Source organism: Eublepharis macularius, chromosome 12 (assembly GCF_028583425.1).
Source record: "Eublepharis macularius isolate TG4126 chromosome 12, MPM_Emac_v1.0, whole genome shotgun sequence".
Lineage (NCBI taxonomy): Eukaryota > Metazoa > Chordata > Lepidosauria > Squamata > Eublepharidae > Eublepharis > Eublepharis macularius.
Genome location: NC_072801.1, coordinates 19,043,331 through 19,060,497, shown reverse-complemented (window position 1 = coordinate 19,060,497; position 17,167 = coordinate 19,043,331). Strand labels below are relative to the sequence as shown.

The window sequence follows — 17,167 nt, the reverse complement described above, 5'->3', positions numbered from 1 at the left end:
ACCTGTCACAGACACAGGCAGCTTTCAGTGACAAAGTACTCCAAGGAATCTGATTGGGTAGCATGATCTGGAAAGAGGAGGGTCTGTTTTGAGTACTAGAAGAGAGAAGAATCGAGTGTGAAGGGAGAAGGCGGCCTAATAGAGAGCAGTTTTAACACCGATTGGAGAATTTGGGAAAAGTTGGCAAGGAAGTTTGGGAAGTAGGTGCAGATTCCCAAACGGGCCACAGAAAGGGGATAGATCTTCTAAGGAGAGGAGATTTTCCCCTACCCAGTCAAACAGGGAGGTAGCTGTGGAGAGTGAAGGGATCCCTGGTGGAGTGTGGTAGGAAATTGCCAGTGGAGACTTTCAGATTCAGTTAATGACTGAAGGAAAGCACTGGTGTGTGAAGAGAAGGAGATTGGGGTACTAGAAAGTGGGTACCCGTATTCTCAACTACGAAAAAGAAAAAGAATACTAAAAGAAAGTATTCTAGAATTGGGGGAAAACAAGGGAGCCAAAGCCTCAAAACATAAGCCTTTAAGTATCTGTGAAGAGCATAAGAACTAAAGCTGCCTATGTTATTTTAATGTGATTTATACACCAGGTGCCATTTAGACGCTATTGACGTAAAAATAACACTAAAAAGTCTGCATGTTTAACAGGTCTGGATTTGGTAACATCTTTCAGGGTCTAGCTGTATGTTATGCTGTCTTTGCAATGCTCCTATGTCTGCCACAGGTCTTGTAAACTAGATGGATGCTGGGCATATGGTTACCAACCTCCAGGTGGGGTTTGGAGATCTCCTGGAATTACAACCAATCTCCAGGCTACAGAGATGAGTTCCCCTGGAAAAAGTGGCCGCTTTGGAGGGTAGACTGTAGGGCATTATACCTTGCTGAGGTGTCTCTCCTTCCCAAACCCTAGCCTTCCCAGTCTCTGCTCCCAAATCTCCAGGAATTTCCCAACCTGAGGTTGGCAAAACTAGCTAGGAGTTCCATGCTTGGAACTTGGTCTGCAACATGCAGAGAGAAAGGCTTAACTCCCATAGCGATACCCCTACCTGAAACAGCTCTGGTAGCTGCTATTTGCCCTGCTGGGTAAATTTTCACGCACTGAGAGGCTATTCCTAAAATCCACATTGGGCTTGTGTGTGCCTACAAATCAAGTGCCAAGCACAAAACTCCCAGTGCAAGTGTGGTCTACAGCACTGGTTCTCAACCTGGGGCCATATGCCCCCCTAGGGGGCCCCAGGATATTCCAAGGGGCCACAGGTAAACATTGCATAAATGGGGGGCCACGGCACAAGACTAGGGGGCCACAGAGGGAAGTGAGAAGTGAAGAAAACAGAGAAGTGACTGAGAAAGGAAACAGAAAAGACAGTGTGTGGGGTGCTGTTTCTTCATGCAAGTGTAACCCTGATTCCACTGGGGGTGGGGAGCTAAAGAGCAGGAGTATTCCATATAAGGAAGAAAAAGCGCAATTTCCCCAGAGTTATTGGGAGGCCTGAAGAACTCCAGATTTTGTTATAAACCTACATATTTGATATTCTAGGTATGAGAATTCCTATACTTATGTTGATTAGCTACCTTTATACCGGTAGGACAGGGGGGCCACAGGAAGAAGGCCACGGTCGGAAAAAGGTTGAGAAACACTGGTCTACAGGACCTGCTGTGGAAACAAGGGTTTTGTAACACATAAATTGGCCCACATATGTACAGAGAAGATGGTCGCACCCTTTCTTGCCTAAGGATCTGACATCTACTTTGAGTAAGGTCATAGCTTTGAAGAACTCCCTCTCTATGAAAGCCCAGTTGTGGTACACCTTGATGGCGTTCGTGGATGAAAACTTTCCATTTCGAGAAAAACTTTACCTCTTGCTCCTGTGCCATAAAGCTCTGCTTGTCGTCAAAATGACTGTTTACTATTGCATGCAGTAGTTTTACTTTTAAATGTGGATTGTTATTGTGGTTTTATTCTACAGACGATGGCCATTTTCGCACGTCTTTAAAATAGCACGATACTCACAATACTAATACTTGCTGAAGGCTGCCGGCTTCCTCGAGTGATTTTTGACACCAGCCCTTTACAAATCGGAGGCAGGCAGCCACAAAAACGCCATTATCACGGATGGCGTCAAAAATCACGCTATTTTAAAGATGTGTGAAAACGGCTAATATGCGCTATAACTATAAGCCACTTTGAATTTTCAAGGGGAATGAAAAGCAATGTAACAATATTTTCATAAAACTCTAACAAACAGCTGACAATAATTGCTTTGGAATACATCAATGGAGGGAATAAAAGCCCCCATCAGTCACAGCTTGGACTAAGATGCAATTAATTGTTTTATGTATTTGGAAGGCACAAACTCCACAAAAATTATGAACTATTATTAATAATCCTCTGGAACCTGGCCAAGTGGCACATTAGCACCTTTTGTTATTAAATTAATAACCAGATTAGTGTATTTAATTCATCTGAGTAACTCAGGTCCCAGCACAGCTTAGCATCTTAGGCTCGGTGTTAAGCACCAGGGTCATAATCCATTATCTTGTTTTTATTTACTCAGTTGCAGGTTGAGAAGCAGGTGGATCAGGGGAATGAACAGAAGGCATCTCCCTGACCTTTTCTTATTGCTTCCCCAATTTCACTTCACAGAGTGACAGGAACCACAACTCAAGCAATGCCTGCCGCTCAGAAGTGATTCAGCTCCAAATACAAAGAGATTTGCTCTCTAAACAATGTTTGTGTTTTGAATCATCATGTTCTCAACTGCTTCTACATTTCCATTGTGGTAGGTATTGGGTGATTTCAGACTGAATATCAAACCATTAGTAAAGAACATATCTTAACTATGTACAGCAAGCACAGTGTAGGGGCTAGAATGCAGGACTAGGATCTGGGAGACCCCAATTCAAACCCCCACTCTGCCATGGAAGCTTGCTGGGTGACCTTGGGCTAGGGATGCCAGGTCCCCCAACCCTCCTGGTGGGAGGGCAGGGAGACCCGGCCGGGGCTTACCTTATTCATGTCCCTGGGTGCTCCTTGTGTGTGCACATAATGATGGGTCTGGGAAGTGACATCATTGTGCAGGCTTGGGAGCGTGCATGCTTCTCAGCGAGCTGATTTGGGCCCAAATAGGCCCAATTCGGCCCATCTGGAGCCAAAATTGACCCACTGAGAAGCGCAGGAGTGCTCTCAGGGGCAGCACAATGACATCACTCCCAGAGGTGATGTCATTACAGTGCCCTGAGAGCATGCCTGGTACAGCATTCCCTCATCTTTTCTCTCCCACCAGCCAGGTGAGTAGAGACTGGGGTGGGGGGGTGGAAGGTAGGAGCTGGGGATCCCCCGTCCCCAGGAGGGGAAGGCATCTCTACTGTGGGCCAGTCACACACTCTCAACTTAACGTTCCTAGCAGGCTTGTTGTTATGAGGATAAAATGAAGGAGGGGAGAACAAAGTTGTAAGCTGCTCTGAGTCACCATTTAAGGGAAAAGTGGGTATAAATGTATCAGTGCTTTGCAAACCTTGATTAGCAATCGAGCAGCAAGTGAAACTGAAAGCACAATTTACAAAATAAGGATGCAAACTGTGGCTCATGTAGAGAGTAGAGATGGGCATGAACCGGGAAAAAAACCGAACCATGCGGTTCGTGGTTCATCGCATTTCACAAACCAAACGAACCATGAACTTTCATGAACCTGTCCTGGTTCGTGAACCGGTTAGTTTGGTTTGTGAAAATGTCACTTCCAGGTCAGCAGAAGGTCTACAGAAAGCCCATCTCCTGTTGCCTAGGAAACTGATTGGTTCCAGGCTGTCTGCAGTGACAAACCGAAAAATGAACCAAACGAACCGTTCTAAAGTTCGTGATGGTTCATCAGAAATGGGCTCTGATGAACCACCGGTTCACGAAACCCACGAACTGCCTGGTTCGTGATGAACTTTGGTTCGTATCTCGGTTCATGCCCTTCTCTAGTAGAGGTGCGAGCCTGGAAACCTCCTGGAAATCTTTTTGAAAAATGAGATTTTTCTTGCAAGTATTTTTTAATGTTTCAAAGTGAAAAACTGGAAAGTTTGAGGAAGATTGAATAAAAACACCAGTGAAATGTTTTCCCTTTTAGAATGAGTGGAATGCCTTTTAAGAAATGGCTCTAATTATACAGAATGTGTAGTATGAAGATTTTTATATAAGACAATCTACATCATTACATAATGGTTATTCCTGTGCTTACCACAGACATAAACAGTAAGTATATTCTTGAAACTACTGCATAAATGTGACTAATTTTGTTCTGAGTTAATATGCTATAATGTGTATGATGATAATACACCATTGAATTGTATGATATTTTCAGTGTTGTAAAGTACTGCTTGACATTCAAATATGCTGCCAGTCCTGTTGCAAGTGCATGAAACTGTCTCCAAATAACAATTCCTTTTTCTTCTACAACTTTCAATGCAATCCCAAGACGGAGATGCTGAAAGTGCTCGGAGGTCTGACTAGTCCCTAAATTAGTGTATCTGGAAGTTATGCCATCATAAACCCAAGTTACATTGGTGGAGCTCTTTGCCAATGCCCTGTTAGGGTTTTGCACCAGTGGGGGGGGCACCATGGTCCACTGCTGGAGGGCCGCTAACATAAACCTTTGTGTTGGTGAGGGAGTGGGGACGCAAGATGGGAGTTAGTCAGCTCCCTAAGACTCTCTAGGCTTGGGAATGCCCCAAATAGAGAGAGAAAATTACACCACAAAAAAAAATGATGTAGCCCGTAGGCGCCATTATAACGGGAAAAGTCAACTGCCCTCCCATGTAATGCCCTGTCCAAACTGCTCAGAGGAGCACAGCATCTTGACTAAAGCTGTGTCCAATCTGCTTACACCCCAGCACCCAATCATGCGCCCCCCCAAACTCCAGCAAGAGTGCCCATGAACTCGGTAAGTACGGACCGCGGCATGAGGCTCTACCTGAGAGCCCTCTGCTGTGGGGATTTAAAGCATGAGGCACCTCGGTGGCAAAGACAGTACAGAGTGGGCACTTTGCAAAACTGGGCAAGCACTTTGCACTCACAAATTGGGAAGTGAGGGGAGAGCTAAGTCCAAAATGTCTAACATCTCCCATTCCAGAACCCTAGAAACTTGGCTTGGAGGAGTAAGAATGCTCGCTTGTCCACAGCTGCCTTGTCCACAGATGCCTTCTCTGTACATGGGCCAGCACCTACCCCCAAATGCTGGCCTCCATGATCGGGGCTGGCAGCATATGGGGTGGGGGGAGGCCTGACTCTGCCCATGCCTGACAAAGAGGGAGCCGCCCAGGCGACTGTGCTCGGCAGAGCTGCCTCGGGGGGTGGGGGTGGGGTGGCAGAGGATGCTTGCAGCTCATGACAGGGCTGCATGCAGACTGCCTTGACTGGACTCTCATCCCCGTCAGGCAGAGGTCAGAACATGGCTGTGGGTTGGGATGCCTGGATGCTGGCTCTCTATACTCCCCTGGCACAGTGGCCAAACAACGCCTGCACTTGTCTCCTTGGAGGAGCAGAGCTCCAAGCAGTGACAAGAGCAAAGCAAGTTAATGCAGCCAAAGTGCGCTTCCTATCTGGATGCCTAAGAGCCATCTGGATGCTCATTGTCTCTGCCTCAATGGGGTCTCCAACCCCCCCCCCCAATGGAGGTGCAGCAGATCCACCCTTGCTGTTGCTGCACGTGTCTGTTTTCCTTCAGGCAACCAACTGGGAGACATGGGAGCATGGCCGTCGCAGCCCCTGGCAATCCTCCCAGACTGCATTTCCAGCCCAGCTCCAGGAGATTTCTCCCTCAGACAGCTGTTCGACTGGAGTCTGCCTTGCTTGCTCACGAGCAGCACGAGAGCTGGCTCAACCTGCCTCTAAAAGGCTCCTAGGAGCAGTGCACACAGGCACAGTGGCCAGCCTGGATGAAGGGAGTTGACAACCTGTGTCCAGACATCCTCTTCACATCTGGCCGTTCAACAAAGCCTGCATTGTACCACAACTCTCTCCCTGTTGGTTTGTTTGCCTGTGGATGACAGTAGCTCCACATCCCTCCATGCCCCAACATGGCTGGCCCTAGATGGGCTGGCCATAGAGGATGTTCCAGGTGCCAGTGGACCTCTGTTTGTTCTACTGCACAACAGAGCCGCAGGCCACACTTAGCTTCCCGCTCCCCCTTCTTCTCCCTCAGGCACACTGCAGGGAGCAGGGTGGGATTTGGAGTGTTATCCTTGTGTGTCTGCCATGAGGGGGGCTCTCAGGTGTTCCCACACTCTCCCACAGCACTGTTGGCATCTGATAAGACCAGCAGATGGTTAGCACATGGGGGTGGGAGTCGAGGTCGGTGTGAGGATGCCACTGCCAAGGATGTGGTGGAGGGGGGGCTTGTGGAGTGATGTGCTGGCCAAAACGCTGGATCTCTGGAATGCCTCATTGGCTAGGCCAGCCTGCTCCCCCTTTTGCTGAGGGGGGGGAGAGTCAGATACTCCTCTCCCCCCTGCCCAGGTGAGGGTCGCAGCAGGAGCCCCAGGTGTGCTATCCCAGCACCTTTCCGCTGAGCCATGCTGATGTGCGAGATATTCTCAGTCTGGCCCCATGGGGCTGGTGGTGATGTCTGAGTTGCAGAAGGATCTCTCATCCCTTCTAGCATGTCTCTTGGGAACCTCCTCTCCTGGCTCTGAGGCCTGCGGGTTAATTCTGAGTGTTGGTATCTGTGGCTTTGAGCCTAATCGAGGATTTCTTGGTCCTACTGCCTTCTCCAGTAAAAGGGTGTGTGTGTGTGTGTGTGTGTGTGTCTCAGAGTGGGGGATGGGGACATTTGCCAGTGGGTGGTGCTTTGGATGCCACTTGGGCATGTGGCCCCTCCAAGCTGGGGAGGGGGCCTCTTTGGGGGCACCACGGTCGAGGGTTCTTTGTGTACTGTCCACCTCTTCTTTATGGGCGAGAGGAACGGCACTGGCGGGTGGTAGCCTCTATTGCCGCAGGGACTGCCTTTGCCTTTGCCTGCCACTCATGGAGCTGTCAACGGCAGCTGTCATGCGACTGTTGGATGCTGCCAGAGTTTCTATGGAAACAAGAGAGCGTGCTCTGCTGGCTGTGCCTGGCTGGCCTTGTGTGCCGACTTATTTCCCTGACAAAAGACCGTTGGGATCGGACTGGCGGCTCCCAAGTTAGACGGGTGGTCGCACACCACCGTGGCTGAGGATTGCACTGCCCGAAGGCCAAAACTAAGAAATATGAGCGAAGGTAGCAATTAGGTGCGCTACTCTGCACCTCTCTCCCTTGTATTGGATATATCTTGCTTGTAGAAAACCAAGGCATTTATATTTTGGAATTCCATAGGTATCCCAAGCTATACTATCTCATATGCTAAGTTATAGATGACATATTTTATGTTGTTAAAGCAGTAAAATAAGTTTAGGAAAGCTAAGGAAGGAAGCCCTGCACATATTTCAATTATTTCCCACTTTTTTCATGATCTCTCCATCCCATGACTTCAAAATTTCCAGTTTTTTTTACATAGGCTTGTGCTAATTATAGTCTGGCACAAAGTCTGAATCGATAAACCATACCATAGTTATGGGCATTGCTCCAACTTTAGAAGCTGCTGTGCCAGGGAAATTAAACTGACATGCTAATATCAGACAGCCAGTTTGGTGTAGTGGTTAAGAGCGGCGGGACTCTAATCTAGAGAACAGGGTTTGATTCCCCACTCCTCTGCTTGAAGCCAGCTGGGTCAGTCACAGCTTCGTGGAGCTCTCTCAGCCCCACCCACTTCACAAGGTGATTGTTGTGATGATAATAACACACTTTATAAACCACTCTGAGTGGGTGTTAAGTTGTCCTGAAGGGCAGTATATAAATCTAATATTATCATTATTAATGTTATTATAATAGATACCAAGAGTGGGCCAACAGCTCTAAACCATGGCTTGCTCTAAACAGCTCTAAACCATGGCTCGGTTCTGAACCATGGTTAATTTAAAGACACATGCTTTCTGGAGCAGGATAGAAAAAATTTATACTGGGAAAATAGAATACGGGGTAAGGTGAATACCCTCTTTCCCCGCCTCACAGTCCTGATGTACCTCTGCCCATGGCTGCTATTAATAGAAACCGAAGAAATTTGGCCATGGAACTCCAGCATCTCACCTAGCTTGATTTTAAAATGTGCCGAGATGCTTTATGAATACAGATCCCCATACTAAGGGCACCAAACCGAACAGTTTGGATGTGCTGTTTGAAGCGCAACAGTCTGATGCTCCACCTTTCATGGCGATGTTGTCCGTTTTCAGAAGGATATTAGTTTGCTGTTTTGTTGACCCTGGACAAAGAGCATGGACTAATTTCTCTCTATGCCTCTTATCTGCAAACCTGCAAAATAATAGGGTTTTTGGAGCAGAGGCAGGGCTTTTTTTCAGGGGGAACGCGGGGGAACGGAGTTCCAGAACCTCTTGAAAATGGTCACATGGCTGGTGGCCCCACCTCCTGATCTCCAGACAGAGGGGAGTTTCGATTGCCCTCCACGCCGCCGCATGGCGCGGAGAGCAATCTCAACTCCCCTCTGTCTGGAGATCGGGGGCGGGGCCACCAGCCATGTGACCATTTTCTCCAAGGGCAACCTACTGAGTTCCACCAGCTCTTTTCCCAGAAAAAAAGCCCGAGCAGAGGCATGATTTCAAGTGCCCGTCAGGGGACAGAACTGGTAAAAACCAGCCATTTCTACTGCACAAAAGAAATGAGTTAGAAAATGGCCATCTGCTTCTGCAGGTGTAACACCAATCAGGGCCTCTGAAAGGAAGTGGTATCAGAACAGAAAGGCTGGAATGGATTTTCCTTGGGCTGCCCTTCCAGGGAGAAGGGCCTTTCCAGAGAATCTTATCAAATAGTATGCAAACCGTTTGTTCGGGTTTGTGATTGTGTGTTATAATATAGCCAACAGAATGCTCAACGCTGCACCCTTTTGAAATTGCCACCAGTATTATAAAAAAAGTTCACCATTAGGGTCATCGAGTAAAACGAATACATTTGTTGATGCCGAAACCTTGTGATTATTTCCTTTGCCGTGGCATTTTATATGAACTTAAAACTGGAATTAAAGAAAACTAAAAGTGTCTCTTTGAGAGGCAAGAGTTTTTGTTTTTTCTTGGAAAGTGCAGCATTCTCCTGGGGGAGGGGGGCTTGAGTGTGAAATCGCTATACAACCACCTCTCTTGGCAAAGCAGCTGATGAAACCAGGGCCTCCCTCTTTGTGTTTGGGGACAGAGGGTTCCCAAAATGTCATCAAACCCTCTCTTTTCGAACAACCCGAAATAAAACGGTCATATATCATCTGCTTCTCTCTCTCTCTCTCTCTCTCTCTCTCTCTCTCTCTCTCTCTCTCTCGGAAATGAGAATTCTGTAACAGGCTGAAGGAATGGGCCTACTGCTAAAGTCTTCCACATGTGCTAGAGATGGAGTTCTTCCCTCCACCAAAGGGTTAACAGGACCAGGTTCTTTATTCCACCATTGCAGAGATTCCCATCTCAGTCGAGCCTTTGGACTCTTTTGGATTTAAGAAACCATCAGTGGGAATCACCACAAAATGGCTGCCACGGGGCCAGTCACAGAATTCTGGTAGGTGCCATGCTTACTGTCCTCTTACGATGGCATAGCTGTTTCCGAATGTTTACTCCCTTGCAGACATAAATGTGTGATTCCTCCTGGGGTCTTCTGAAGACCCTCCTGTTCCAATGAGATGGAGGAAAGCCAGGAGTGCCTTTTGGTTTGAGGGACAGATGCTTTGGATGACGAAGGAAGTGGACCCCAGGAAATGCATGGTGGTGGGTGCCTTTGGCATCCAGAGGCACCAGATTGGGGGACAGTCAACCACTGTAATACCACCCAGTTTTGATTGATTCTCTTAGCTTTGTTAAGATACTCTTACCTGCCATCTACATAGTGATAGAAATACAAGCTGTGCCTTACTACTGATGATTTAAAACCTTTGGAAATTTGAAGCCATGAGGGGGAAAATAAGGCATTTGGGGAGATTCAGAGCCCAGAATTGATGCAGCTAGCAGATCTCACCCAGGCTCCTTGGACACGGCGCTGTCTCCCGTTGCTCCTGCTCTAGCCAAAGAAGCCAGCTGCCCTTTAACAGGAGGCAAAACCGGCCACCTGAGCCTCCTCCACCCCTGCCTCATGGCAAGGCCATTTCTGGTCTTTTGATTTCACCCTGTAGCTTTTCTTCATGCGCATCATGTTGGAAACACATTGAGGTGTAGTAGTTAAGAGTGCTCGACTTAGGAGCCTCAGGTTCAAATACGCACTCCACCATAAAAACTCACTTGGGTGACTTTGGGCTAGCATAAAGCCTACTTCACAGGATTGTTGTGAAACTAAAATAAAGGAAGGAAGAACTATGTATACCCTCTTCCTGGGGGGATAGGCTGGGTAAAAATACAACAGAGACGGCAACCGGACTTCTACTGCTTACAAAAGCTAATTTGGAAGTCTCAGTTTTACTGACCCGAAAGACAGAATTGCAACATTATACTCAGTGCCAGGACTCAAAGGAAAGGAATCCTTACCTTGCATTGTCTCTTCCATGTGACTTCAAGAAATTCATATCGCGATATCTTGACAAGAATGAGACAAGCTGCTCGTTTGTCCTGTGGGAAAAAAATGGCCCCAAACACAAAATCAGCCAAACGCATCAGGGCTTTAAAGTCAGAAATATATATTCAGAATTGCAAACAGCCACTCTCACTTGACTGTCAATGGAATTAGGAGTCACCCCGGGATTACTGAAAAATATTACTGAATATATTTTGGAAATTGAATAGACGTTTACTCATGGCCACCTGTTCCCAGCAGGTGTGGGATCCTGCCCCGGAGGTTCCAGCAATGCCTCAGAGGCCTCTGGGGGCAATCTCCCGTTCCTTGTGAGAGAGAAGCTGAAGGGAATAGAACGGAGAGTCTCTCTACATGAGACACCTTGGTGCATGTTCGTCCAGTGTAGAGAGATGCACTGTTAGCCGGGAAGCATAGTTTAAAAAGATAGAGCCGGTAGAGATCGCTCCTCAGAGGGTTTGTTCATTTCATCTCTGCCTCCCCGAAGTCTCTGTCAGTTTCATCTCTCCAGCCTAAAACTAACGAAACTGAAGTTGGTTCCTAGTTTCTAGTTCCTTATTCACAGAGCCAAACACAAATATTGGGGGAAGTTGAAAAGCTCTGTACCCCAAAATGAAGAGTGTAGGAGCACATATCATACACCTTCGTATTCAGTGGACTCTCCCCTTTAAGTGGACATATAATAGGTCCTCCTACAAAGCCCATTTCTTGAGTTAACAGCTTCAAAGTAGGGTAAGAGATACAAGCCCTCTATAACCCAAACAATCTTGGATGGCCCCAGAGCACACCGCCCTGCACTCACTAGACTGTCCCCTACAACCAGGCAGGTGCTGGTGCCCTTCCAAACACTGCTTCTGGAGCTAGGACCTGGGCTGCCTCCCAGAAGCCGGTGTTGGGAACAGCTGCGAATAAGGAACTGAAATACGGAGGTGTTTGATATGTGCTCCTACAGTCTTTATTTTGAGGTTCAGAGCTTTTCAACTTCCCCCAATATTTGTGTTTTGCTCTGTGAATAAGGAACTAGGAATGGCGAATAAGGAACTGGGAACCAACTTCCGGTTCGTCTAAAACTGTGTGGAATTGCAATTTGCAACCAGAGAGCAGCAAGGAATGGAAATGGGCTGGAGCTGCCTTCCAGTGCCGGGCTTGGATCAGGAGAGGTTATAATGGGCTGAAATTTCCCTTCTGGCATTTCACCGCCCCTTCACACAGCTCCAGTGTATAACAAAGCCTTTGCCCTGCTGAGAGCTCTGCTTTTTAAAACAACCCTTCCCGGCTACCACTTCATCTCCTGACACATGTTCTTCACGTGTCAGATGTCTCATGTTGAGAGGCGGAGGCTGGCTCCATACAGATGCGTCGGCACCACCCTCACAGAGGGAGTTAGGCAGGATGCATACGTGAAAAAAGCTGTGGAGATGTAATGGATGAGGTGGTGAAAATACACTTAGCAGAGGAGGGGGACATTTACCCAGCAACCCCCCTTCCCCATCGTGGAGTCAAAACTGCAGTGATCATTCACTTCCAAGGCAATCTGTAGACAGCTGAAAAAAAAGGGCTTCATTTTCATAAGTTTCAGCAACCTCTTTTAAAAAAGCAGCTTGGGGCATTAAAAAATGATTCACTCTCTAAAGTTTGCGCAGGATGCAAACACAAGCCAGGGACTCTATCAACACAGGGAGCCCTCGAAGTAGCTTGCATTTACAAACTCTCCCACCATCTGAAGTAACAGTTCATTATTGCACTGATGAATAAAGAACAAGTTAACCATTGACTAAGTCCTGGCCAATTGGAGTAGCTGTCTATCAATCATCTTAAATGGCTAGATAGCAAGAGCTTTGAAGCTCACTCATGTGAGCGTTAAAGTCTCCCAGGGTTAGAATCAGCATCTCAATTTGGCATCCTCGGGAAAACAGTCCTCTCTATAGTCAGCTTTGCCGATTTTCACATTTGCTGCTTCGCCGCTTCCCCATCTTAGGGGGATGAATAGACATTTAGGGAATTTACTTAGCAATCCTTCCACTTGAAAAGGCCTCAATGGCTAACATCTTTGGGTGAATTTCTAGGCAAACACCGGCGGTGCCAAGATTATCCTTAAAAGCATAACTTAGCGGGAAGGTACTTTTGTTTTACTCAAATTTACGGCAAGAAGAGATTTCAAACCTGACCAACTAAGAAGCACAATACCAATTGATTTCTTTAAAAAATAAATAAATCAGGATTTCTGAATCTTAGTCCTATTTCAGAAGTTATACCCACTCGTACCGGGAGACCAGCGACTGTGATCCTCCTGGTACATGCAGCCACTATGTTGTCTGACCAGGGGCAATGAGCATGCTTTGCATACCTGAACAGTTTGGGTATGCAGAAACCAGAATCCCCCAAAACCCAGTGGTCCATTTGCACATACTGAAGCAGTATGCACTTGAGAAAGACACCCATTGCTGCTGTTCACAACATGGTTAGTGTACGGGAGGATCTATACGTGAGCATAATGCCTGAGATGGACTCTTGTTTATTTATGATGTATCTATGTTCCAATAGCATAATGCTAAACATACATCATCATTGACAGCAGTAACACAAAATTCTCAATCGCAGTTGCTCTCGCAGGGTGTAAAAACACGTTAGTTCAGTAGCTTTTTTGCTAAATGTCATCTCTCACCCCAGCTTGAGCAGCATCGATGTACGTTGTTTTATCTAATATTGAAGTGATCATAACGGTGGTACTCTTGTCCTAGGGAACCCCTGTGCATTCTGGAGCCCAGTACAGCTGCACGACACAGCCAACCAAGTGGCCTACAGCCCCCTTGTTTGTGTCCTTTCTAGAGAAAAGGGCCCTTTTCACACTACTTACTTGCTTCCGAAACATCGTGTGATGTAGCACAAAAAACGCGGAAGAGAGCGTCTTCTCGCGCGAGTTTTGCATGACATCGCGCAAAACTCGCGTGAGAAGACTATCTTCCACATTTTTTGCGCTACATTTCGCAATGTTTCAGAAGCAAGTAAGTAGTGTGAAAAGGGCCAAGGTGCGTGATCTTAGGGCTCACACAAGGCATACCCTGTGGGAAACGGATGACCCCCAAAGACTTGCTTTCTAAGCTTTTTGCTCTTCAGATGGTCAATTTAAAATGGAAAAAGTTAAAAACTATATTAAGTGCATAAATATAAACGCTTAAGTGAAAATCCACAGCAGGCCAGGAGAGAATTTCCGCAAGAATCAGAGAATCAATGTGATTAAAAACTATCTACAGCTCTGGATGCCTGCCAAAATGCTGCCAGTTGTATTTGATATGTAAATGCGCTGGAACATTTTTTGTTGTTGTGGGCACAGCCACTGATGCAAATCCTCTGCTGAGGGTTTCTTCATCTAATTAGAGATATTGGTTTTCGCCAAGTTGGGAGTTTTAAAAAAACCCTCAATGCCTCATTATTCTCACAAAGCGGAATCTCATTTATTTGGAATGCTTTTCCGTTATATCCCAAGAAACCTTGACGTGCCTTTGGTTCCTGGGGAAAAAACATACCCCAAACACCAAGCTTGTATTAGTTAATATGCCCAGGGCTTTTTTATAATTGCAATATGGATAATAATAATGTTTAGAAAACAACTTTCCATTAAAACTTTCCTCTGCTCTGTTGTTGAGACTTTTCAAAGCCATTCAGTACACAGACATAAGTTTGTACCCCCTTGCCTCCTTCCCGTGTCCTCATGATGGCTCCCTCTTTAGGTAACAAGCAAGAACTCCCACCCTAGTCCAAACACCTGGGGGGGGGTTAGGGTAGAAATGGTGGGGAGAAGTCGACAGTAAGGATGGTGAAAATCTTAGGCTGAATATGACGCAACACACCATAAAGAGCATTGGAAAGCCTACCAGGTGCAGTTAGGAATCTGCACTTCTCTGCTACCATTGCATTGGCTGAATCACATCCCGCACAGTTGTTTAGGGCAATTTGGCAACTGGCAACTTCCTAGGAATGAGCCCCCTAGTGACAGTGATTTGGTATTTAGCTGTGATATTTTTTGCATGTTTCTTTGCTGATAAATCTTTCATATTTACTCCAACCTGACTGTCATTTTGTCAATGAATCAGTTTGCTGGGAGGGGTGGTGGTGTAGCTCCACTGATGTGCACAAGTAGACATGGACACAAACAGCATTACGAACAGAAAAACCGCACGAACAGCCCAATCTGCTGTTTGCGAACAAGCTGTTCGTGATGCCCCATCCTAATCGAACAGTTGGTCGTTGCAAGCCTTGTTCGTTGCCTTAGGCAGCCATTCATCAAGCCAGACAGTCTGGAACATGCAATCAATCCCCTTGGCAACTGGAGGCAGGGACTGAACTCTGTCTGAACTCCTTCTGCCTTTCCTTCTGGCTTTAACCCTTCAAAGTACTTCCAGCAGAGAGTCCTACTTTTGCCACTGTGAAGGGAAAATGACAGCCAACGGAGAGGCCCGTGGATCATGCCTTTCCTGGGGTGTAATCTCTCTGAAACTGGGGGGGGGGGGTCTTCAGAGGACAGTGAGGACTATGTCCCCTGCAAATTTGGTGGGTATTGGACATTGGGAAGGTCAGTTGGTAACCCCTCAAAGTAGCTGCCAGCAGACACTGCTGTTTTTGCCAGGACAGGGCCCTTTAAACTATCAGCTGGCTATAGTTTAAAGGGATTTGTAAAGGCTATAGTTTAAAGGGATCTTTAAAGGGCCAGGTAAGTGGGTTTGAGGGGAGGGGGGCTAAGTGGGGGGTGGTTGGGTGTGGTGATTCTGGCCCCCATGAACAACGAACAACCAACATGTCCGGGAACAGTTCATGTTCGTCCATGTTCGTTGTTCATGGATGGCAACGAACGACGAACAGGGTGTTTGGGGTTTTTTTTACGTTCGTGCCCATGTCTATGCACAAGTCATTTAAGTAATGTCAACAGAATTCTGAGGGATGTAAGGGCCAGCAACGGCCCAGTAGTTTAGATGCAAGCCTCTCCTGCTTGGTAAAATCTCATAAGGCTTCGCTGAGGTCTCCAGTACTAAAAATCATGAATACTTTGCAGACTGGAGGTGGGGTGGGGAACTACCCTTAGGCTTCTTAAAGATGCCGTGATTCGACCACTGTCGAAAAAAGTGTTCACTGGAGTAGAAAGGTCTGGTTATTTATAGCTCTCTCTCCGACTTACCCTTTTGGGGGAAGATGACTGAATGAGCTGTGGCAGAGCAACTCCAGGGTTCTCTGGATGACTCATCTGCCCTTGAGCCTTTCCCAATTGCCTTCAGGACCGGTTCTAGGACAAAGGCAGCTTTGCCAGCATCGACAGAAAAAACTCAATTTCCAGCTAGAGAAGAAGAATGCGTCTCTGCTGCAGCTGCTGCATTTATCTGCTGCTTTTGATACGACAGATCATGGCATACTATGCAGGCGGCTGGAGAAGGACAGAGCTGGACAGCGCTGAAGTGGTTCAAAACTTTTTATCAAACCTAATTTAAAAAGTGGCTACAGGAAAAATCGGAGGTGAGGAGAAATTCAGAATTATCCCGGCTGTCTGCTCCAGAGAACGAACTGCATGATGAATTACAGTGTACTTCCATGGAAAAGTATGTAGTTGTGTACCTGGTTAGAAATATATTTTGATTTCTAAGATATTACTATTTGGACTTCTTCGGATTCAAGGTTAGTAAAGGTCAATGAAAACACTTTTTAAAGAAACGGTGGAGCCATGCTCAGGTTTTGTTGGCTAGCCATTTGTGTGAACTCTCCAGACTTTTCCCAATCAGTTTTAAAAAATCACCAAAAAGGGGTGAACATTTGTCCCTTTTCTTTGCCTGGCCTTGGTTAACAGCCTTTCATGTATCTCAAATGGCAACGGCAATCCTAAACCTGAGCGAAGCTTTGGCTACAAGTCGGTGTGTGCAGCACAGGCATCTGTCAGATTCAGATAAAGGCTGGAAGTGAGTGACAACCAATGGGCAAAATGTCTTTCTCTGCTCCTTTACAGAAGACTCCCTGCTTTGGTGAGCAGCACAGAAAGAGGCCCGAAATGCTCCTGCTACAAAGGCGGTGTTGAGCTACCATGCAGTTGGCACCTGGTCTTAGAAGTTACTGTGTTGCCACGTGGAAAGGAGGGAAAGTACTAGGACAGCAGATACAGCTTCCAATGGAAAACATTCAGTATGTGATTTTAATTGAAGTGGCACTGCGAATGCCAAGTTTATCTGGGTTTTACTAGGGAATTTGGCATCTCTTAAACTAGACAGAAAATCTCATTTGCAGGGGAGACTCAGCAACTGGGAAAAGTCGCGTCTGGGGCTAAATTGAAGATGGCTGAATCCCGATTCTGTGCCAGAATATCCGTGAGCTGCTACTGTCTCCATAAGACGGCTGGGACAAAGAGCTTAGCACTGGACTGATACATTTAGCAACTGGCTGTAGAAAGAAAGCAACTGTTCCCTTCTCTTCCAGACCTATGTGCCATTAGAAAATAAACACCAGCATTGTGCTGAACAACGGGGAAACCATTCTAGTGTTCGCCTTTCAGTCTTTGGCACAGCCAAGTTCCCTAGCAAAGCCCGGT

At 46.7% G+C, this 17,167-nt stretch overlaps 1 protein-coding gene across 1 annotated transcript in view; it reads right to left on the bottom strand.

The window, feature by feature from the left end:
- XYLT1 (xylosyltransferase 1) overlaps positions 1–17,167 on the bottom strand; it is a 224,007-nt gene that overhangs the window by 37,448 nt on the left and 169,392 nt on the right. The window contains exon 6 of the mRNA XM_054992203.1: positions 10,560–10,640. Within this exon, the coding sequence (XP_054848178.1) occupies positions 10,560–10,640 (81 nt within the window). The remainder of the gene's footprint in view (positions 1–10,559; positions 10,641–17,167) is intronic.